At 37.6% G+C, this 25,844-nt stretch overlaps 1 protein-coding gene across 1 annotated transcript in view; it reads right to left on the bottom strand.

Annotated features, from left to right (window-relative positions):
* CHM (CHM Rab escort protein) overlaps positions 1-25,844 on the bottom strand; it is a 242,408-nt gene that overhangs the window by 125,040 nt on the left and 91,524 nt on the right. Inside the window, exons 5-8 of the mRNA XM_040265616.1 lie at positions 13,416-13,803; positions 11,550-11,666; positions 8,884-9,004; positions 5,675-5,900 (exon numbers count right to left, since the gene is read on the bottom strand). Coding sequence (XP_040121550.1) covers positions 5,675-5,900; positions 8,884-9,004; positions 11,550-11,666; positions 13,416-13,803 — 852 coding nt within the window. The remainder of the gene's footprint in view (positions 1-5,674; positions 5,901-8,883; positions 9,005-11,549; positions 11,667-13,415; positions 13,804-25,844) is intronic.

Below are 25,844 nucleotides of genomic sequence, written 5' to 3'. Positions count from 1 at the left end.
GGGAGAAATATCAATCACCTCAGATATGCAGATGGCATCACCCTTATGACAGAAAGTGAAGAAGAACTAAAAAGCCTCTTGATGAAAGTGAAAGAGGAGAGTGAAAAAGTTGGCTTAAAGCTCAACATTCAGAAAACGAAGATCATGGCATCTGGTTCCATCACTTCATGGGGAATAGATGAGGAAACAGTGGAAACAGTGTCAGCCTTTATTTTTTGGGGCTCCAAAATCACTGCAGATGGTGACTGCAGCCATGAAATTAAAAGATGCTTACTCCTTGGAAGGAAAGTTATGACCAACCTAGACAGCATATTCAAAAGCAGAGACATTACTTTGCCAACAAAGGTCCATCAAGTCAAGGCTATGGTTTTTCCAGTGGTCATGTATTGATGTGAGAGTTGGACTGTGAAGAAAGCTGAGTACTGAAGAATTGATGCATTTGAACTGTGTTGTTGGAGAAGACTCTTGAGAGTCCCTTGGACTGCAAGGAGATCCAAGCAGTCCATTCTAAAGGAGACCAGTCCTGGGTGTTCAATGGAAGGACTGATGCTAAAGCTAAAACTCCAATACGTTGGCCACCTCATGCAAACAGCTGACTCACTGGAAAAGACCCTGATGCTGGGAGGGTTTGGGGGCAGGAGGAGAAGGGGACGACGGAGGATCAGATAGCTGGATAGTATCACCGACTCAATGGGCATGAGTTTGAGTGAACTCTGGGAGTTGGTGATGGACAGGAAGGCCTGGCATGCTGCAGTTCATGGGGTCACAAAGAGTCAGATATGACTGAGCGACTGAACTGAACTAAATACCCCACTCACACCTATGGATAGATCAACCAAACAGAAAATTAGCAAGGAAACACAAGCTTTAAATGATAAAGTAGACCAGTTAGACTTATATATATAACATTAATATATATTGCCTAATATAATATATAAATAAATATAAAACACATATTAATAAATATATATATATATATTTACATACAGGGCATTTCACCCACCAAATATGGATCTCACTTTTTTTCAAATGCACATGGGACATTCTCCAGGATAGATTACATCCTGGACCATAAATCTAGCATTGGTAATTTTGAAAACATGGAAATTATTTCAAGGATCTTTTCTGATCACAATGCAATAAGATTAGATATCAACTACAGGAAAAAATACTACTAAAAATAAATATATATGGAGGATAAACAATACGCTTCTGAATAGCCAACAGATCACAAAACAAATCAAAATGAAAATTAAAATATTCATAGAAACAAATGAAAATGAAAACACGACAATCCAAAATCCTAATGGATTCAGTAAAAGCAGTGCTAAGAGGGGTGTTCATAGCTATACATACCTACCTCAAGACAGAAGAGAAACATCAAATAAGAACAATAGAGGCCAATATCACTGATAAACATACATGCAAAAATCTTCAACAAAATTCTAGCCTACAGAACCAAAACCATATTAAAAAGATCATACATTATGATAAAGTGGGCTTTATTCCAAGGATGCAAGGATCAATATTTGCAAATCAATCTGTTACACCATATTAACAAATTGAAAGGTACAAACCATATGATAAATTGAACAGATGCAGACAAAGCCTTTAACAAAACTGAACACCCATTTATGATGAAAAATCTCCAAAAAGCAGGCATAGAAGTCACAGACCTTAACATAATAAAAGCCTTTTATGACAAACCAATAGAAAACATTATCCTCAATGGGGAGAAACTGAAAGCATTTCCTCTAAAATCAGGAACAAGACAAGGGTTCCCATTCTCACTACTACATTCAATAGAGTTTTGGAAGTTCAAGTCAGAGCAATCAGAGAAGGAAAAAAAATAAAGGAACCCAGAATAGAAAAGAAGAAGAAAAACTCTCACTGTCTGCAGATGACATGATCTTCTACATTGAAAACCCTAAAGACACAGCGAGAAAATTACTAGACCTAATGAATGAATATAGTAAAGTTGCGGGATGTAAAATTAACACAGAGAAATGCCTTGCATTCCTATATAATAATAATGAGAAAAGAGAAACCGAAATTAAGGAAACAATCCCATTCACCTTGCAAGAAAAAGAATGAAATATTTAGGAATAAATTTAACTAAAAAAAAAAGAAGACCTGTATATAGAGAACTATAAAACACAGATGAAAGAAAGCAAATATGACACAAATATATGGAGAAATATACCATGCTTGAGCATTGGAAGAATAAATATAGTGAAAATGAGTATACTGCCCAAAGCAATCTATAGATTTAACGCAATCCCTATCCAGCTACCAATGGTATTTTTCACATAACTAAAACAAACAATTTCACAATTTGTATGGAAACACAAAAACCCTCAAATACCCAAAGCAATTTTGAGAAATAAGAATGAAACTGGAGGAATCAACCTGCCTGACTTTAGACTATAATACAAAGCTACAGTCACCAAGACAGTATGGTACTGGCACAAGGAAAGACATATAGATCAATGGAACAAAATAGAAAACCCAGAGATAAATCTATGTCCCTATGGACACAATATCTTTGACAAAGGAGGCAAGAATATACAATGGAGAAAAGGCAATCTCTTTAACAAGCGGTGCTGGGAAAACCGGACAACCACTTGTAAAAGAATGTCACTAAGACATTTTCTAAAACTATACAGAAAAATAAACTCAAAAATGGATTAAAGATCTGAATATAAAACCAGAACTATAAAATTCTTAGAGGAAAACACAGGCAAAACACACTCTGACATGAATCACAGCAAGATCCTCTATGCCCTATCTCCCAGAGTAATGGAAATAAAAACAAAAATAAAACAAACGGGACCTAATTAAATGCAAAAGCTTTTGCACAATGAAGGAAACTATAAACAAGGTGAAAAGGTATCCTTCAGAATGGGAGAAAATAATAGAAAACAAAACAACTAACAAATAATTAATCTCCAAAATATACAAGCAGGTCCTGCAGCTCAATACCAGAAAAATAAATGACCCAATCGAAAAGTGGGCCAAAGAACTAACTAAACATGTGTCTGAAGACATACACATGGCTAATAAACACATGAAAATATGCTCAACATCACTCATTATCATAGAAATGGAAATCAAAACAAAAATGCAATACCTACTTTGCTGACTAAGGTCCATCTAGTCAAGCCTATGGTTTTTCCTGTGGTCATATATGGATGTGAGAGTTGGACTGTGAAGAAGGCTGAGTGCTGAAGAATGGATGCTTTTGAACTGTGGTGTTGGAGAAGACTCTTGAGAGTCCCTTGGACTGCAAGGAGATCCAACCAGTCCATTCTGAAGGAGATCAGCCCTGGGATTTCTTTGGAAGGAATGATGCTAAAGCTGAAACTCCAGTACTTTGGCCACCTCATGCGAAGTGTTGACTCATTGGAAAAGACTCTGATGCTGAGAGGGATTGGGGGCAGGAGGAGAAGGGGACGACAGAGGATGAGATGGCTGGATGGCATCACTGACTCGATGGATGAGAGTCTGAGTGACCTCCGGGAGATGGTGATGTACAGGGAGGCCTGGCGTGATGCGATTCATAGGGTCACAGAGTCGGACACGACTGAGTGACTGAACTGACTGACTGACTGACCATCTCATACCAGTCAGAATGGCTACCATCAGAAAGTATAAAAACAATAAATGCTGGAGAAAAGGGAACCCTCTTACACTGTTGCTGGGAATGCCAACTAGTACAGCCACTATGGAGAACAGGGTGGAGATTCCTTAAAAAATTGTAAATAGAACTGCCATATAACCCAGTAATTCCATTGCTGGATATATACACTAAGTAAATCAGATTTAAAAGAGACACACTGTGTTCACTGCAGCACTATTTACAATAGCTAGGACATGGAAGCAACCTAGATGTCCATCAGCATAGTAATGGATAAGGAAGTGGTACATACACACCATGGTATACTACTCAGCTATAAAATAAGGAACGCATTTGATTCAATTCTAATGATGTGTATGTACTGGAGCCTGTTTTACAAAGTGAAGTGAGAAAGAGAAACACCAATATAGTATATTAATGCACATATATGGAATTTAGAAAGACAGTAACGACAACTGTATATGCAATACAGCAAAAGAGACATACATGCCAGAACAGATTTCTGAAAACTGGTCAATGACCTGTAAAAGAATCAAACTAGGACACTTTCTAACACCATACACAAAATAAAACTCAAAATGGATTAAAGACCTAAATGTAAGACCAGAAACTATAAATCTCCTAGAATAAAACATAGCAAAACACTCTGACATAAATCACAGCAGGATACTCTATGACTCACCCCCAGAGTAATAGAAATAAAAGCAAAAATAAACAAATGGGACCTAACTAAACTTAAAAGCTTATGCACAACGAACGAAACTATAAGCAAGGTAGAAAGACAGCCTTCAGAATGGGAGAACATAATAGCAAACGAAGCACCTGACAAAGAATTAATCTCAAAAATATACAAGCAGCTCCTGCAGCTCAACTCAAGAAAAATAAACAACCCAATCAAAAATCGGGCCTAAGATCTAAACAGAAATTTCTCCAAAGAAGACATACAAATGGCTAACAAACACATGAAAAGATGCTCAACATTACTCATTATCAGAGAAATACAAATCAAAACCACAATGATGTACCATCTCATGCCGGTCAGAATGGCTGCTATCAAAAAGTCTATAAACAATAATGCTCGAGAGGGTGTGGAGAAAAGGGAACCCTCTTACACTGTTGGTGGGAATGCAAACTAGTACAGCCACTAGGGATAGTGTGGAGATTCCTTAAAAAACTGGAAATAGAACTACCATACGACCCAGCAATTCCAGTGCTGGGCATACAAACCAAGGAAACCAGAATTGAAAGAGACAGATGTACCACAATATTCATCGCAGCACTGTTTACAATAGCCAGGACATGGAAGCAACCTAGGTGGTCATCAGCAGACGAATGGATAAGAAAGCTGTGGTACATATACACAAAGGAATATTACTCAGCTATTAAAAAGAATACATTTGACTCAGTTCTAATGAAGTGGATGAAATTGGAATCTATTATATAGACTGAAGTAAGTTAAAGAAAAACATCAATAGAGTATATTAACGCATATATATGGAATTTAGAACAATTACAATGATGACCCTATATGCCAGACAGCAAAGGAGACACAGATGTAAAGAACAGACTTTTGGACTCTGTGTGAGAAGGCAAGGGTGGGATGATTTGAGAGAACAGCACTGAAATATATATATTACCATATGCGAAATAGATCGCCAGTCAAGGTTTGATGCATGAGACAGGGTCAATGGGGCCAGTGCACTGGGATGACCCTGAGGGATGGGATGGGGAGGGAGGTAGGAGAGGAATTCAGGATGGGGAACACATGTACACCCATGGCTGATTCAAAATAAAAAAGTAATCATCCTCCAATTAAAATAAATTAATTAATTTAATAAAAAACAAAGATGAACATGAACTCATTAGGCTTCAGCCTAAGAATTAGCCAGGGCAGAAGAGGGGAGGGGTGAGTTGAATAACAAATAGTATGTCTGCATATACTAAATCTTGACTACATTTCATTTTTGTCTTTCTAATTTTCATCTGTTATTCAAGTATCATTTTAAGCAGAGATAAGAAAACCAATGCCCGTCTTACCTGCAGAAACACTGAGGGAGTTCTCCTTGACCATATAAAGGAAACAAAAATGGAGTGTTGCCATATCGTCCAAGACACTGAAGAAAGTTTTTGGTAGCTTTGAGACCATCTATGGTACTGCTGCCTGTCTCTGATGTCATTGCCATTGAGTGCAGGACAAAATATTGGAGGTTGGGGGTTAATTTTTGAGTTTTTAAATATTCAGAAAATGTAATTTCCTCATAGGCTATGAAAAGAAAGAGGAAAATTTATTAGTTAAAATCAGAACCAAATTTCCAATATAAAACCACTGTACAAAAATGAGATCAAGTTTGCTTAAAACACTTAGCAAAGGACACAGTTGGTGGTAGTATTACTACATTTTGGACCGAGACCATTGATTTTAGAGGGAAAAAAACTAGGAACAACCTCACTATCCTAACTGGACTGATGACACAATTTTTAAGCTTTAAAAAATGATTCTCTGTTTAGTATTTTATGGATTCAAAAAAATAGAAAAGCATTACATATTTCATTAACCATCACAACAGTTTTCCATGGTTGGCAATAATCTTACTTTACTATCAACTGCAGACTAGTGTCAATGATTACACTTTGAAATATTAAATATGACTACTGGTAAATTTTTGGTTAAAATAAGGATATAGTAGCACTTGATTTTTTTGAATTGCTATTCCTTCCTAAAACTTGGAACAATGAACTATGACTAAAAAGTAAAGAAATTAATTTCTGTATGGCTACAGGTATCAATCCCACTGACTTATAATCTCATCTCAAAATATAAGGATCCCCTAAATACTATTTCTTTAAACCAAGAACAGAAAAAAATGTAACTGGACTGTTACTGGAACAGAAAAACTTTTTAGATTAATATAAACAAATAAAAACTATAAAAATTTACAGAGAATATAAGTTTATGCTACTATGGAGAAACAATCTGGCAGTAAGAAATGGACTTAAAACTTTAAGAACAATAGTTAGTCTTTCAATATTCCACATAGTAAAAAGAAATTGCCATATTTCTCAATTTTGTAAGTGAACTGTCAGTATATCATTATTTTGGATAACTTTTGCAGCTCAATGCACTTTTAAGGGCAAAACTCTTGATACTAAAGTGGTCTATTCAACTTTCAACAAACTTTGAAGTAAGTAACTGGCCCCAGATCACACAGCGAGGTGGGGCAAAGCCAAGATTAGAAACTATATCTTCAGCTAATCCAGGAGATCCCACGCACAACATCTAGCTTCCTTTTAACCAGACAAAATAAATAATTCAATATTCCAAGCAAAAGTGATCCTTGAGAAATGAATATACAAATCTTTAAATGACAGATAAATTAATAGATGAGGGTCAGAGACAGTAACATATATGTGCCACTATATGTAAAATAGATAAACAACAAGGATATAGTGTATAGCAAAGAGAAATATATGTAATATCTTTCAATAACCTATAATGGAAAAGAATCTGAAAAAGTATATATGTATATGTGTATGTATATATATATAAAAAACTGAATCACTTTGCTGTACACCTGAAGCTAACACAACATTGTAAATTAACTATACTTCTATTTTTCAGTATAGGTCAGTCGCTCAGTCATGTCCAACTCTGCGACCCCATGAATTGCAGCACACTAGGCCTCCCTGTCCATCACCAACTCCTGGATTTCACTCAAATTCACATCCATCGTGTCAGTGATGCCATCCAGCCATCTTATCCTCTGTTGTCCCATTCTCCTCCTGCCCCCAATACCTCCCAGCATCAGGGTCTTTTCCAATGAGTAAAATCTTCACATCAGGTGGCCAAAGTACTGGAGCTTCAGCTTTAGCATCATTCCTTCCAAAGAACACCCGGGACTGGTCTCCCTTAGAATGGACTGGTTGGATCTCCTTGTAGTCCAAGGGACTCTCAAGAGTCTTCTCCAAAACCACAGTTCAAAAGCATCAATTCTTCGGTGCTCAGCTTTCTTCACAGTTCAATTCTCACATCCATACATGACTATTGGAAAAACCGTAGCCTTGACTCGATGGACCTTTGTTGGCAAAGTAATGTCTCTGCTTTTCAATATGGTATCTAGGTTGGTCATAACTTTCCTTCCAAGGAGTAAGCATCTTTTAATTTCATGGCTACAATCACCATCTGCAGTGATTTTGGAGCTCCAAAAAATAAAGTCTGATACTGTTACCACTGTTTCCCCATCTATTTCCCATGAAGTGATGGAACCAGATGCCATGATCTTTGTTTTCTGAATGTTGAGCTTTGAGCCAACTTTTTCATTCTCCTCTTGCACTTTCATCAAGAGGCTTTTTAGTTCCTCTTCACTTTCTGTCATAAGGGTGGTGTCATCTGCATATCTGAGGTTATTGATATTTCTCCCAGCAATCTTGATTCCAGCTTGTGTTTCTTCCAGTCCAGCGTTTCTCATGATGTACTCTGCATATAAGTTAAATAAGCAGGGTGACAATATACAGCCTTGATGTACTCCTTTTCCTATTTGGAACCAGTCTGTTGTTCGATGTCCAGTTCTAACTGTTGCTTCCTGACCTGCATACAGGTTTCTCAAGAGGCAGATCAGGTGGTCTGGTATTCCCATCTCTCTCAGAATTTTCCACAGTTTATTGTGATCCACACAGTCAAAGGCTTTGGCATCGTCAATAAAGCAGAAATAGGTGTTTTTTTGGAACTCTCTTGCTTTTTCCATGATCCAGCGGATGTTGGCAATTTGATCTCTGGTTCCTCTGCCTTTTCTAAAACCAGCACGAACTTCTGGAAGCTCACAGTTCACGTACTGCTGAAGCCTGGCTTAGAGAACTTCTATTTTTAAAAATGGTTAAAAAACTGGATAATGAAAAAGGAGTATTATCTATGAAGAATCAGTTGATAATAATATTTACTTAGCAAGAATAAAAATTAACATCTATCATAGACTGATGTTGTTATGAAAACATCTCATAGTCTGCATAGTACCCATAGTAGCCACTAGCCATGTGTGGCCACTGAACACTTGAATGTGTGGATACTGTAACTAAATTTTAATTTTAATTAATTTAAGTAGGTACTTGTTGCTAGAGGCTAACCTACTGGATCATTCAAAATAAAAATATTTTAAAACCATAGCAAGTGGCTCAATAAATCAGAGAAAGCATATTAAAATAATAAGAATCTCAAAAAGATGTGAGAACACAAATTTAATGAAAAACAGTACCTTTATATTCATCAGGATGTTCCTCATACTCCATACAAAATGTGAGAAACTTCATTAGCATTCGCTTTTCTACCATAGTAAGTTGTTTGCTATTAAAGACATCTGCTCTGGAGCAAGGAACCTAAAATATATGATTTTAAAGTTAAGAAACTGCTTCCTACTGATACAAGTATTCCAAATGACATTTTTTTCCTTTTAAGTATACAAAGATTATTATTTCCTTTCTAGTCAGGCTGTTTCATGTAACCTTCCACCAGTTCTACTGGCATCTCTGTTGACTTCAGAGTTAATTGTGAGTTCCCTTACTTAATTATGCCAAGTTGCTCCCTATGCTATTAAAAGCCACTGGCATGTGACCCCTAATTGGGAAGAAATGACAGCTCAGTCTAGCAATGCTGTCTGAAATTAACATTTTCTCAACATGAGCATCAAGCTACAGAATAAATCATCAGAAAAGTAACATTAGACATTTTAATTGGCAATCTCTTACTATTTACATTTGTTAAAAACAATCAGTTCAGTTCAGTTCAATTGCTAAGTCGAATCCGACTCCTTGCGACCCAATGAACCGCAGCACGCCAGTCCTCCCGGTCCATCACCAACTCCCGCAGTCCACCCAAACCCATGTCCATCGAGTTGGTGATACCATCCAACCATCTCAACTTCTGTTGTCCCCTTCTCCTCCTGCCCTCAATCTTTCCCAGCATCAGGGTCTTTTCAAATGAGTCAGCTCTTCGCATCAGGTAGCCAAAGTATTGGAGTTTCACCTTCAGCATCAGTCCTTCCAATGAATATTTAGTACTGATTTCCTTTAAGATGGACTAATTGGATCTCCTTGCAGTCCAAGGGACTCTCAAGAGTCTTCTCCAACACCACAGTTCAAAAGCATCAATTCTTCTGCACTCAGCTTTCTTTATAGTCCAACTCTCACATCAATACATGACCACTGGAAAAACCATAGTCTTGACTAGATAGACCTTTGTTGACAAAGCAATGTCTCTGCTTTTCAATATGCTGTCTAGGATGGTCATAGCTTTCATTCCAAGGAGGAAGCATCTTTTAATTTCATGGCTGCAATCACCATCTGCAGTGATTTTGGAGCCCAAGAAAATAAAGTCAGCCACTGTTTCCACTGTTTCCCCATCTATTTGCCATGGAGTGATGGGACCGGATGCCACGATCTTAGTTTTCTGAATGTTGAGCTTTAAGCCAACTTTTTCACTCTCCTCTTGCACTTTCATCAAGAGGCTCTTTAGTTCTTCTTCGCCTTCTGCCATAAGGGTGGTGTCATCTGCATATCTGAGGTTATTGATATTTCTCCTACAATCTTGATTTCAGTTTGTTTTTCCTCTAGGCCAGCGTTTCTCATGATATACTCTGCATTATGTACTTTGCACATAAGTTAAATAATCAGGGTAACAATATACAGGCTTGAGGTACTACTTTTCCTATTTGGAACCAGTCTGGTGTTCCATGTCCATTTCTAACTGTTGTATTCTGACCTGCATACAGGTTTCTGAAGAGGCATGTCAGGTGGTCTGGTATTCCCATCTCTTTCAGAATGTTCCACAGTTTATTGTGATCCACACAGTCAAAGGCTTTGGCATAGTCAATAAAACAGAAATAGATGTTTTTCTGGAACTCTCTTGGTTTTTCGATTATCCAGCAGAAGTTGGCAATTTGATCTCTGGTTCCTCTGCCTTTTCTAAAACCAGGTTGAACACCTGAAAGTTCACGGTTCACATATTGCTAAACCTGCCTTGGAGAATTTTAAGCATTATTTTACTAGCGTGTGAGATGAGTGCAATTGTGTGTTTGAGCATTCTTTGTGATTGGAATGAAAATTGACCTTTTCCAGTCCTGTGGCCACTGCTTAGTTTTCCCAATTTACTGGCATATTGAGTGCAGCACTTTTACAGTGTCATCTCTCAGGATCTGAAATAGCTCCACTGGAATTCCATCACCTCCACTAGCTTTGTTCATAGTGATGCTTCCTAAGGCCCACTTGACTTCACATTCCAGGATGTCTAGCTCTAGGTGAGTGATCACACCATCGTGATTATCTGGATCGTGGAAATCTTTTTTGTATAGTTCTTCTGTGTATTCTTGCCACCTCTTCTTAATATCTTCTGCTTCTATTAGGTCCATACCATTTCTCTCCTTTATTGAGCCCATCTTTGCATGAAATGTTCCCTTGGTATCTCTGATTTTCTTGAAAAGATCTCTAGTCTTTCCCATTCTATTCTTTTCCTCTATTTCTTAGCACTGATCACTGAGGAAGGCTTTCTTATCTCTCCTTGCTATTCTTTGGAACTCTGCATTTAAGTTTGCTGCTTCACCAGGAAAATAACAATCTTATTTGCCTATCCTTCCCAAACAAAATGGGGCTTCCTTGATGGCTCAGATGGTAAAGAACCCATCTGCAATGCTGGAGAACCTGGATTTGATCCCTGGGTGGGGAACATCCTCTAGAGAAAGGAATGGCTACTCACTCCAGTATTCCTGCCTGGAGAATCCCATGGACAGAGGAGCCTTGCAGGCTACACTCCAAGAGGTCACAAAGAGTCAGACACTACTAAGCAACTAACATTTTCAGTACTAGTTTCCCAAACACAACATAGCAACTTAAACTCATACTCATTTACCATCCTTGCTCAGCACAGTACCTGTTTCACTCTTCCTTCTCGAAATGCAAGAATCCTGGTAATATTTTTGAACTCTGCATATCTACTAACATTAGATTTGATTAGAAGATCAATCAGCAATCCTCGAGAATATAATAGCTGCACAAAGAAAATATTTCAGAAAATGAAATAAAAGGTGAAATAGTGGAAAAATTGATAAAAACAGAATAAAGATATATAATTTTGTTATATTTAAAATTATTTGCAAAAAGTATTATACCTATTAATATTATAATACATAACACAATTTATTACAGGTTCACAACTGATTATCTGAAATTCAAGAATCCAAATTATTCTGGAATCTAAAGCTTTTTCACAACTGACCCAAACTGATACAGGGCTCTTACACCTGTTTGTCCTAGTTAGTGTGAATATCCATACACCTTGGGCTCTTCCCTGGTGGCTCAGATGGTAAAGTGTCTGCCTACAATGTGGGAGACCTGGGTTTGATCCCTGGGTTGGGAAGATCTCCTTGAGAAAGATATTAATATGTTTAATTATAGAGCACCTCTTCAGACTCTGCTAAGAACATTACATCATATATAAAGTATCATCCAGCATATATACTGTATTAATTTCTAACATCCAAGTAACTAATTCAAAATGAAATTTTTAGTACAAAACCTATTTTTTACTTGACTACTTCAGTGTTCTTCTTTTTTAAAAAAATTCTTTTCTTCTCATGAAGACAAGAAAACTATGGGTGGGCTATGATTCAACTTCTACCCAGAAACTAATTGCCAAGGTAACACGGAAAAAATGGTAAATTTCAAAGCATGCCAGGATCAAATTAGGTGGAATAGATAGCTCAGAAATATGAGGAAGGACCAAGACAGTAGCCAACTCAGACCGAGGCAGAATCAGGCACAGAGACCTACATCAGGAAGAAACAATGAGTAGTAAAAAGATATATTTTCAAGCATCAGGTTCAAAGAGATCAGCAGGATGAGGATGTATGATTAGATCAGCAAAATATGAGGAGCATTACTTCCTTTCTTTATAACTTGGAACTTCAAGAGAGCACATTAAATAAAAAATCCTAGTCTGATATTATTCACTACCCTCTCCAACTTCTTTCCAATTTCGCATCATTTGCCCTCAACTTATGGTATTTGGTCTCTCTACTTTCACCCAGCCCTATATATTATAACCTTTTTTGGCCACTATTTTATCTTACTAGTGTTTTCTATTCTTTTGCACTAAATTTGTCTTGCTTCCTATAAATCCACTGCAACACTGCATGCTCCAAAGACTTGGGGACCACCTCTGAATTCATGTTGACCTAACATTAGAGGTAAGAATGGGAATAAAAAAAAAAAAAAAACTGAAGACAACTGCATCCTTCCCAACCTCCCTGCCCAAATTACTATTAAATTATCTTCCAAAGCCCTCACATCTGAACCAATTATTTTTGAAATGCATTGGTTTACTCAAAATGTTCATCATTATACAGATGCCAAAATAGTTATTATATAAATAAGGGCTAAAAAGAAGTTTATTTAATAGACTGACTATAATAACATGGACCCATAATTAGATTCATTAGACATGTTTTCTTGATAGAATTGAAAGTGTCCATGTAATAGGAGAATATTTGGGTGGAGTACATGCTCCAGTATAGAAGTAACCATGTGATACAGTACTGAGCATTCTTGTGTTTTTAACTTAGGTCTAAAGAATATTTTAATAGAACTATAAATTTCATAAACTATCTCTTTATAAAATAAACGCTCTATATTTCAAAGAATAAAATAATGAAAATTGGGTTTATGGACTCAGATGCTATATTCAATCAATTAGAAATTAGTACAGTTCCATGATAAGATGGGTAAAACTGTTACTTACCTTTGATACCAAATCGATATTAAACCTCCTGCCTTCTTTAATGATTTGAGAGTAAGTAATCCGATTTTTCTTTGGCTGTTCTGCTGTGTCTTCGGCCACAGGCACATTTTCACTTGTTTCCTTTTCTGCAGTTGAGGGCACACAAGTATTATCATCACAATGGTTTTCTTTTTCCCCTGTCACTTGAACATCATTTACTTCTAGGGCTCTCTCTGGATCACTGCTTGGAGTTTGTTCTGCCGGTATTTCACAGCTTGTAGTTCTTAAGGACTCATCTTCTATAGGCAGGCGGGCAGAATCTGCAGCTTCAGTGCAGTTCACAGATGTCACAGAAGCGTGATTTTTCTGTAGTGCACCAGCTTCTTCGACATCTTCATGCAAATCCTGACTGATGAGAAATTACAATAATAATCCACACCAATAATCAAAGTGATAATTATACGTGGGTACATTTTTATATCATTTTAACTTTCAATGGCAATTTTTATTTCTTTACCTCATTTATTTTATCAAATTCAGTGGATGTCTTGCTTTATGTGACATACACATTAAACATTCATCTGTTAGGTTTTAACATAATATGAAACATAATTAACATCTGAAAAAATATACATAAAGATTTCAGGGTTTAGCAGGCATGTCATATGTGTGTGTGTGTGTGTGTGTGTGTATCTGAAAAGCAGATTTTTATTTTTATAATTTATTTCTGTTTGTCCTGGGGTATCGTTGATTTACAATATTGGGTCAATTTCAGGTGTACAACAAAGTGATTCAGTTATACATATACATGTATTCATTTCTTCAGATATTTTCCCCATATTACAGAATACTGAGTGCTATACAGTATGCATGTATATATTAATCATGTGTATTTTTTAAGAAGTTAAGGCAGACAGAGGAATTGCACTTTAGAAACAAATCAACACAGTGCTTACAAGCTCATCCTTCAGAATAAATAGATTCAGGTTCAAACCCAGACTCTATGACTAGATAACTCTGTGAATGTAGACAAGTTTTTTAATCCTCTCTGATGCAAATTATCCGTCTATAACATAGAGGTAATACCAACTACCTCACCAGGTTGTTCTGAAGACTAAATGAGGTAACACAAGTGAAGAATCTGGTACAGTGCCTGGCACATAAATGCTCAACAGTAAGTATCAAAGATTATTACCATTATATGAGGTGTGACAAAGCTAAAAAGCTGCTATAAAAGTGTACATTGACATATCACAATGTGGTATCCAACAGGATCTTTCTGAACTGATTCTTGCTGTTTTCAATATTAATGTCTATTACTTTACTGGAAGCCCCACTTTCAATATTACTACTAGAGTTCACATTCTCAGTCCATTACTGCCTTGATTGACACAAAAAGTTCCTGTTCAGCATGCACCATTATCTCTCCATAATGTGTTTTATCCTCTACAGATCCTTCATATTCACTGAGTTGTGCTACTATTCAACACTAAAATTACCTCATACATGATAGGCTGTGGGAAATAACCATCTGCTAATTGATTGCTTGAGACCTAAGAGCAGTTCTTAAATCAAATCTCAACTCTACCCCTATAAAATCTTCCTCTATCAGTCTCTAAACAAAATCACCTTTTTTATTTAAAAACTTTTGTCTCATCTCACCTACTTTCCAACATGGCATCTCTTAAATCGTAATTTGTCAACTCAAAGTCTCCATAATTAGGCTCATGTTAACTGTTTCTTCAAGACTGCTGGGAAAAATATCAATAATCTCCAGTATGCAGATGACACCACCCTTATGGCAGAAACTGAAGAGGAACTAAACAGCCTCTTGATCAAAGTGAAAGAGGAGAGTAAAAAAAGCTGGCTTAAACTCAACATTCAAAAAACGAAGATCATGGCATCTGGTCCCATCACTTCATGGCAAATAGATGGGGAAACAATGGAAACAGCGAAAGACTTTATTTTCTTGTGCTCAAAAATCACTGCAAATGGTGAATTCAGCCATGAAATTAAGACACTTGCTCCTTGGAAGAAGAGCTATGACCAACCTAGACAGCATATTAAAAAGCAGAGACATTCCTTTGCCGACAAAGGTCCATCTAGACAAAGCTATGGTTTTTCCAGTAGTCACATATGGATGTGAGAGTTGGACCACAAAGAAGACTCAATCCCAAAGAATTGATGCTTTTGAACTGTGGGGCTGAAGAAGTCTTGAGAGTCCCTTGCACTGTAAAGAGATCAAACTTGTCAATCCTAAAGGAAATCAGTCCTAAATATTCATTGGAAGGACTGATGCTGATACTGAAGCTCCAATACTTTCACCATCTGATGTGGAGAACTGACACAGTGGGACCGATCTTATGCTGGGAAAGACTGAAGGCAGGAGGAGAAGGGGACAACAGAGGATGAGATGGTAACCTGTGGTGGATTCATGTCAATCTATGCCAAAACCAATACAGAATTGTAAAATAAAAATTAAAAATAAATAAATAAATTAAAAAAAAAGAAAAAAAAAATAATAATAATAAAGAAAGAAAGAAAATATCATGCTACTTGTTATAATCTAGTAATTTCAATTAAATATAATGAAAAAAGGATGATATCATTAATGTCAAGATTTTCAGATTTAGGAAACTGTAGTGGGTAAAGTTGTAGTTCTGGATGCATTACTTATTAGATATTAGGCAAGTCATTTAATCCCTGAGATTCCCCATCTATGAAATGGAAGATCATTCACCTCAACTTTCATGAGGCTATTGTAAGATAAATGATCATCATAATCTAGTGAAATACCTAACACTATGGAAAACATATGCAAGAGAAACACAATACCGTCCTTACTTTTCATCAACTACAATATTTTTAGAGTTCTGTCAACACTGAATTTAATACCTAACTTTTAGAGTTCTGTCAACACTGAATTTAATACCTAACTAGAAGTTATAAAGACACTAGAAAACTCTCCAAACTCCATTCAATTTCTCATCATGCAAACTTCTATTCATCAAAAAGACTTAGCTTCCCTCAAATTAAAAACTTTGTACTCATGTACACCCGTGGTGGATTCATGTCAATGTATAGCAAAATCAATACAGTATTGTAAAGTAAAGTGAAAATAAAAATTAAGAAAGAAAGAAAAAAAAAAAAACTTTGTACTTGGTTACAAAAAAGTTTTCTTAAAATAATTCAACCTTGGTTTCACCCAAGATGGGAGAGGAATGGTACAGAGAGACTACTTTCTCCCCCACAAATTCATCAAAAGATCATTTGAATGCTGAGCAACTTCCACAAAACAACTTCTGAATGTTGGCAGAAGACACCAGGCACCCAGAAAGGCAGTCCATTCTCTTCAAAAGGAGATAGGGCAAAATATAAAAGACAAAAAGAGAGACAAAAGAGTTAGTGATGGAGATCCACCACAGGGAGGGAGTCATGAAGGAGGAGAAGTTTCCAAACACCAGGAAACCCTCTCACCAGCAGATGTGTGGGGAGTTTTGGAATCTCAGAGGGCAACATAACCAGGAGGAAAACACACACACACACACACACACACAAAATACGCACCTAACCACAACTGCCAGTGGAGAAGCAGCCCAGATACTCGTGTCTGCCATCAGTGAGCAGGGTTTGGACAGGGAGGCGCAGGCTACATGTTTAGGGTAAGGACCAGACCTGAATGCCCTGAGGACAATCTGAGGGAGCTATGGTCAGAAAGCAACCCAAACTGTGGGATAGCCGGAAAGAAAAAAAAAAGAGAGAGAGAGAGAATTTTCCTCAAAAGACTCACAGAACAGAGATTTGAGCGAATACCAAAGGAGAGCTAGCCCGCTGTGTACAGGCCCCTCCCTCTGCAGGAGGTAGAGAGGCAGGCATGCCACAGCCAGAGCCTGAAGGCAAGGGGCATCCAGAGACCTGCATCCTCCACCAAACTGTGAGCAGGCTCCCAGTTGCTAACCACATCTTCCCGGGATCCTGGATGGCTGACATCTGCCAGGAGGGTCACAGCCTGAGATCAGCTCCCTAGAGGAGACACACAGCACACCTGAGACAGTGCTCTCACGGCAAACCTGGGAAACTGAGCAGACAGGACAGGGGAGGTGATTAAGATGCACAATCCACCTGGGACAGTGTGCTCACCATGAACCTGATCACCTGAGCTGCTTGAACCTGGGAAGGGCACAAAACGCAAGCTGAACCAAGTCCGTGCCCTTGCGGGGTACTTGAGAACCTGTACCTGAGCAGCTTAGACATAGGAAGTGCATGAAACACAAGGTCCATTTTGGACAGTACTCTGCAGAGAACCTGGAGCCTAAGCTGTGTAGACCCAAAAGCACAGGCGGCTGTGAGCTGGGGCAAACCCAGTGTGGTCCATACACTGCAAGCACTCCCCACACACGGCAGTGATATTTGTTTGCAAATACAGTGTTCCTCCCTCCCCCCAACACAACTGAACGAGTGAACCTAAATAAATGACCGTCTTCACCCCCTTGTATCAGGGCAGAAATTAGTCACTGAAGTGACTTGCAAACAGAGGAAGCCAAAATAAAAAAAAGAACATGAAAAAGCTCTGGAAGTGACAGGTGCAACAGATTAAAACCTTGTAGTTAACATTGACTAAGATTTGGAAGAGGCCTATAGACCTTGATAACAAGTACAAGGTGAAACAAGTAATTTATTACTCCTTTAATTTTCATTTTTATAACCTACTATTACCTTGCAAAAAAAAAACCTATTTTTAAAACAAATTTCATATATATATATTTTATTATTTTTTGATTCATTTTGTTTGGTACTTTTAATATTATATTTTTGAGAGGCTAACATCTACTCTAAATTTTTTAATCTTTGCTTTTGGTATTTGTTATCAATTTTGTACCTTTAAGGATCTAATCTTCAGTATCCATTTTCACTTAGGGGTGTGATTATTGGCTTGATTGCTCTCTTTCCATTTGACTTCCCCTCTTCTCCTCCTGGCCACCTCTATCTTTCTCCTCCCTCTTCTCTTCTACATATAACTCTGTGAACCTCTGTGGATGTCCCTCACTGTGGAGAATTTTTTCACCATTAACCTAGATGTTTTATCATCTGTCCTGTATAGATGGAGAAGTCTTGAGGCTACTGTAAGAATAAGACTAAAAACCAGAGGCAGGAGACTTAAATCCAAACTTGAGAACATCAGAGAACTCTTGATTCCAGGGAAAACTAAGAGACAAGAGTTCATCCAAAAGCCTCCATACCTAGCCTGAAACCAAGCTCCACCAAAGAGCCAACAAGTTCCACAGCAAGACATACCAGGATAATTCTCCAGCAACGCAGGAACACAGACCTGAGCATTAAAGTGCAGGCTGTCCAAAAACATGCCAAACCCACAGACACTCCAAAACTCACTACTGGATACTTCACTGCACTCCAGAGAGAAGAGATTCAGCTCCACCCACGAGAACAACCTCCCCTAACCAGGAAACCTTGACAAGCCACTCGTCCAACCCCACTCACAGGGAGCAACCTCCACAAAGAGGAACCACAAACTTCCAACATACAGAAAGGGTACCCCACACACAGCAATTTAAACAAAATGAAAAGGCAGAGAAATATTCAGCAGGTAAAGGAACATGATAAATGCCCACAAAAACAAACAAAAGAGGAGGAAATAGGGAGTCTACCTAAAAAATAATTCAGAATAATGATAGTTAACATGATTTAAAATATTGAAAACAAAATGGTGTTACAGATAAATAGACTAGAGACAAGGATTGAGAGATTCAAGAAATGTTTAACAAGGACCTAGAAGAAATAAAGAGTCAATCAATAATGAGTAATGCAATAACTGAGATCAAAAGCACTCTGGAGGGAACCAACAGTAGAATAACTAGGGAAAAGAGAAGATAAGTGAGGTGGCAGATAGAATGGTGGAAATAAATGAAGTAGAGGAAAACAGAAAAAAGAATTAAAAGAAATGAGGACAACCCCAGAAACCTCTGGGATAATGTCAAATGCCCCAACATCAACCTGCCTGACTTCACACTATACTACAAAGCTACAGTCATCAACACAGTATGGTACTGGCACAAAGACAGAAATATAGATCAATGGAACAAAATAGAAAGCCCAGATATAAATCCACACACATATGGACACTTTATCTTTGATAAAGGAGGCAAGAATATACAACAGAGAAAAGACAATCTCTTTAACAAGTTGTGCTGGGAAAACTGGTCAATGACCCTTAAAAGAATCAAACTAGAATACTTTCTAACATCATACACAAAATAAAACAAAAATGGATTAAAGATCTAAACGTAAGACCAGAAACTATAAAACTCCTAGAGGAGAACTTAGGCAAAACATTCTCCAACATAAATCACAGCAGGATCCTCAATGACCCACCTCCCAGAAAACTGGAAATAAAAGCAGAAATAAACAAATGGGACCTAATTAAACTTAAAAGCTTTTGCACAACGAAGGAAACTATAAGCAACGTGAAAAGACAGCCTTCAGAATGGGAGAAAATAATAGCAAATGAAGCACCTGACAATTAATCTCAAAAATATACAAGCAACTCCTGCAGCTCAATTCTGGAAAAATAAACGACCCAACCAAAAAGTGGCCCAAACAACTAAACAGACATTTCTCCAAAGAAGACATACAGATGGCTAACAAACTCATGAAAAGATGCTCAACATCACTCATTATCAGAGAAATGCAAATCAAAACCACAATGAGGTACCATCTCACACTGGTCAGAATGGCTGCTATCAAAATGTCTGGAAACAATAAATGCTGGATAGGGTGCAGAGAAAAAGGAACCCTTTTACACTTTGGTGGGAATGCAAACTAGTACAGCCACTATGGAGAACAGTGTGGAGATTCCTTTAAAAACTGGAAACAGAACTGCCATGCAACCCAGCAATTTCAGTGCAGGGCATACACACTGAGGAAACCAGAATTGAAAGAGACACGTGTACCCCAATGTTCATTGCAACACTGTTTACAATAGCCAGGACTTGGAAGCAACCTAAATGTTCATCAGCAGATGAATGGATAAGAAAGCTGTGGTACATATACACAATGGAGTATTTACTCAGCTATTAAAAAGAATACATTTGACTCAGTTCTAATGAGGTGGATGAAACTGGAGCCTATTATACAGAGTGAAGTCAGAAAGAAAAACACCAATACAGTATATTAATGTATATATATGCAATTTAGAAAGATGGTAATGATGACCCTATATGTGAGATAGCAAAAGAGACACAGATATAAAGAACAAACTCGTGGATCTGTGGGAGAACACGAGGGTGGGATGATTTGAGAAAATAGCATTGAAACATGTATAATACCATATGTGAAACAGATCACCAGTCCAGGTGCTATGCATGAAACAGAGCACTCAAATCCAGTGCACTGGGACAACGTTGAGGTATGGGATTGGGAGGGAGGTGGGAGGGGGGGGAATGGGATTGGGAGGGAGGTGGGAGGGGCGTTCAGGAGAGGGGACACATGTATACCCATGGCTGATTCATATGAATGTATGGCAAAAACTACCACAATACTGTAATTAGTCTGCAATTAAAAAAATTAAAAATAAAATAATTCAACCTTTTGAAGAACACTCCCGAACGATGACTCAATTTTCTTAACTTTAAAGTATCTAAAAAGTATAAAAACACAATTGCCAGTTGTACATGAATGTGGCTGGATTATGAATTTTCAAAAAAAATTTTGAGTTCTAAAACACTACTGATTTTAACATATAAATAAAAAAATATGCACCATTACCTCTTATAAAAGTTTTCAATATGAAAATAAATTGACAAATGAAATCCAGTGTCATTTATATTGATAATTTGAATTTCGAGGGACATTTACAATACAGTATAACAATATTTTTGAGATAGTTTTACCTAATTTCAACTGAATAAGAGCTTATATTAATGTATTAGGCACAATCTGAATTTAGGGGAGTCTTAGGGGTATAAATTCTGATATTATCTAGTATTGTTACCAATTAATGGTAGCAACAAGGGAATGCCTCAAACTGAATATGCATTATTAATGCCTTGTAACAGTCACACTTTCAGATAAGTCAAATGAAAAATTGTCAACCAACCGGTTAATGTATTCAGCACTGATATTCACTATTTATTTTTCAGTTATTTGCACCTTTCCTCTTCGCAGCACAGCTTGTTGCAGAAATTATACTCTTAACTTTGATATATGCACTTTATTCTAACGCCATTCACTTTTTTCTTGTTTTAACTTTTTGGCCACATCACATGGCATGTGGAATATCAGTTCCCTGACAGGGATCCAACTTCTGCCTTTTGCATTGGAAGCATGGAGTCTTAACCACTGGACTGTCAGGGAAATCCCAAGCCATTTACTTTTGATTTGCACAGTATATGCTACACAGTTACCCATCTATTAATTTCTGCAAATAAATGTTTAATGATTATGAATAAGATTTACAAAAAATCAGACTGTTCAAAAGTTGCTGTTCCAAAAACCAGGAATATAAAAAATCTACTGTAATCAATTTTAAATTGATGAAATCTAACATACTGATAGATTTATTCCCTTATTTGTAAACAACTTAAAATGTTAACATGCACATTAGAATATAGCTGAAATGTCAATCTCTTGTCATATTTCTCCAAGGAAAAAATATAAGGTGATGTGGCAAGAATACACAGAAGAACTGTACAAAAAAGATCTTCACAACCCAGATAATCATGATGATGTGATCACTAATCTAGAGCCAGACAAGGGAACATTTCATGCAAAGATGGGCTCAATAAAGGACAGAAATGGTATGGACCTGACAGAAGCAGAAGATATTAAGAAGAGGTGGCAAGAATACATACAGAAGAACTGTACAAAAAAGATCTTCACGACCAAGATAATCACCATGGTGTGATCACTCACCTAGAGCCAGACATCCTGGAATGTGAAGTCAAGTGGGCCTTAGAAAGCATCTATACGAACAAAGCTAGTGGAAGTGATGGAATTCCAGTTGAGTTCTTTCAAATCCTGAAAGATGGTGCTATGAAAGTGCTGCACTCAATACGCCAGCAAATTTGGAAAACTCAGCAGTGGCCACAGGACTGGAAAAGGTCAGTTTTCATTCCAATCCCAAAGAAAGGCAATGCCAAAGAATGCTCAAACTACAGCACAATTGCACTCGTCTCACACGCTAGTGAAGAAATGCTCAAAATTCTCCAAGCCAGGCTCCAGCAATACGTGCACCGTGAACTTCCAGATGTTCAAGCTGGTTTTAGAAAAGGCAGAGGAACCAGAGATCAAATTGCCAACATCCGCTGGATCATGGAAAAAGCAAGAGAGTTCCAGAAACACATCTACTTCTGCTTTACTGATGATGCCAAAGCCTTTAACTGTGTGTATCACAATAAACTGAAAAATTCTGAGAGAGATGGGAATACCAGACCACCTGACCTGCCTCTTGAGAAAGCTGTATGCAGGTCAGGAAGCCACAGTTAGAACTGGACATGGAACAACAGACTGGTTCCAAATAGGAAAAGGAGTACGTCAAGGCTGTATATTGTCACCCTGCTTTTTTAACTTATATGCAGAGTACATCATGAGAAACGCTGGACTGGAAGAAACACAAGCTGGAATCAAGATTGCCGGGAAAAATATCAATAACCTCAGATATGCAGATGACACCACCCTTATGGCAGAAAGTGAAGGGGAACTAAAAAGCCTCTTGATAAAAGTGAAAGAGGAGAGCGAGAAAGTCGGCTTAAAGCTCAACATTCAGAAAACGAAGATCATGGCATCTGGTCCCATCACTCCATGGGAAATAGATGGGGAAACAGTGGAAACAGTGTCAGATTTTATTTTTGGGGGCTCCAAAATCACTGCAGATGGTGATTGCAGCCATGAAATTAAAAGATGCTTACTCCTTGGAAGAAAAGTTATGACCAACCTAGATAGCATATTCAAAAGCAGAGACATTACTTTGCTGACTAAGGTCCGTCTAGTGAAGGCTATGGTTTTTCCAGTGGTCATGTATGGATGTGAGAGTTGGACTGTGAAGGCTGAGTGCCGAAGAATTGATGCTTTTGAACTGTGGTGTTGGAGAAGACTCTTGAGAGTCCCTTGGACTGTAAAGAGATCCAACCAATCCATTCTGAAGGAGATCAACCCTGGGATTTCTTTGGAAGGAATGATGCTAAAGCTGAAACTCCAATACTTTGGCCACCTCATGAGAAGAGATGACTCATTGGAAAAGACTGATGCTGGGAGGGATTGGGGGCAGGAGGAGAAAGGGACAACCGTGGATGAGATGGCTGGATGGCATCATGTACCTGATGGACATGAGTCTGAGCGAACTCTGGAAGATTGTGATGAACAGGGAGGCCTGGCATGCTGCGATTCATGGGATCGCAAAGAGTCGGACACGTCTGAGCGACTGAACTGAACTGAAAGCAGATACTTGGAGAAGGCAATGGCACCCCACTCCAGTACTCTTGCCTGGACAATCCCATGGATGGAGGAGCCTGGTAGGCGGCAGTCCATGGGGTCGCTAAGAGTCAGATTACTGAGTGACTTCACTTTGAATTTTCACTTTCATGCACTGGAGAAGGAAATGGCAACACACTCCAGTATTCTTGCCTAGAGAATCCCAGGGATGCGGGAGCCTGGTGGGCTGCCCTCTATGGGGTCGCACAGAGTCGGACACGACTGAAGCGACTTAGCAGCAGCAGCAGCAGCAGCAGTAGAACAGATACTATTGGCTGTCTTTTTAACAACCATATCCTATTCCTCAGCACCATAAGAGTTGCAATTTCCAGAAGTAGGGGATAGATCATGGCTGATTAAAACCAACTTTAGTAATTTTATTGTCCTTTGTTAGTGACTGATTTAAAAGTGAGCAGGTTATCTCGTTTAAGCCAATGAGATAAGAGAGAACTTGGGGCTTTGGTAAAGACTCCCCAGTATAATATTATAACAGAAAAAAAAAAAAAAGCACACACATGATAGGAAAAAAAAACTCTCCCCCCTTATTTCACATTTAGAGGTTTCTGTTGTGTGAAAACCTGTTCAGAATCATGGCAATCATCTTGTAACTCTGGATGGAAAGCTAAGAAAAGTGCTGGGCAGCTACCCCAAGATTGATGTGATTAAGATTTTCAATTAGCAAATTATGTAACGACCAACCAACCCACCTACCAGCCTACCATCCCACCTACCTATACATCTAGTTTTAAACCACTTTTAATTGGACACTGTGTCACTTGTAGCCTAAAACAAACTTGCTGTTATATAGTGGTAAACCATAGATTCCTGTAACCTACAAGTGATTTTTCAGTTTTTAAAATTTTGTATTTCTTTCTTCTTACTGGTATTATTACATTTTTGTCAAAGAGGCTCATGCTACATTTATAAAATTCTAGAATCTAAAATAAATTAAATAAGTAGAATTTTAGATGACTATCACAATGTCTTTATTTTGGTATCAATCCATGAAAGAGTTGGTACATTTATAAGTCTAAGAAGCAAGTTTTCATCCTGCTTTAATATTATCATATCAGAAAAGGGGAAATCATGTTCAGTATTATGCAAAAATGAAACAGAGCAGAGAAAGCACAAGTTCCTCCCAATATTTTAGAAACATAAAATCTCTTCTCACTAAAGAAACTATATGACATTATGCAATTAATAAGCAACCATCTTTTACCATGAGTAAACTCCAGGAGATGGTGAAGGACAGGGAAGCCTGGAGTTCATGGGGTCACTAAGAGTTGGACACAACTGAGAGTCTGAACAACAACAACATCTTTCACCTAAGAACTCTTCGGATTTTTGTGAATTAAGTGTGAATTAATGTATTGTGCTTTTTCATAGTCTGTTGAATGTTTAAAACCAGAAATAGCAGTTGTTTTTATTCTCTCACATGAACTACAAAAATATCCTGTGGGGTCCTAACTACAATCACAACAACTAAAGGATACTGGATTTATCCCTCATCTTCTGTACACTGGGAGTTAGGACTTTAATTCCCCATTATAGATGTAACTATTTTATACTACTAAATAATATTCTAGTAAGTTAAGTAAGTAAATGTACTTCTGTACGTGCTAGTCTTCACAAAGAAAATACTTTATTCACTTGATTTAATGGTTCCCTTAATGCACACACATATATTTATTTATCTGATGCCTGAAATACACTGTGATACAATGGAAACAGCACAAACTTTTGAGTTAGATAGATGTGGGTTGAAATCCTGCCTGCCCCATCTCTGGCTCTCCCTGATGTAGCACAGATTAAGTGAAATTGAATGAAATAAAATATGTAAGGAATCCAGTTATAGCAGTTGCCAAAAAGATAATATCCAATAAATGCTATAGTCCTTTTACTCTTCCCTTCCATAAGTCAACTGTAATAATCACAATATTTGTTTCAAAGAAAAATAATCTATGT

The sequence above is a fragment of the Oryx dammah genome, unplaced genomic scaffold, assembly GCF_014754425.2.
Source record: "Oryx dammah isolate SB20612 unplaced genomic scaffold, SCBI_Odam_1.1 HiC_scaffold_23, whole genome shotgun sequence".
NCBI lineage: Eukaryota > Metazoa > Chordata > Mammalia > Artiodactyla > Bovidae > Oryx > Oryx dammah.
The sequence above is the reverse complement of the archived record's forward strand: the minus strand, read 5'-3'. Positions and strand labels throughout refer to the sequence as shown.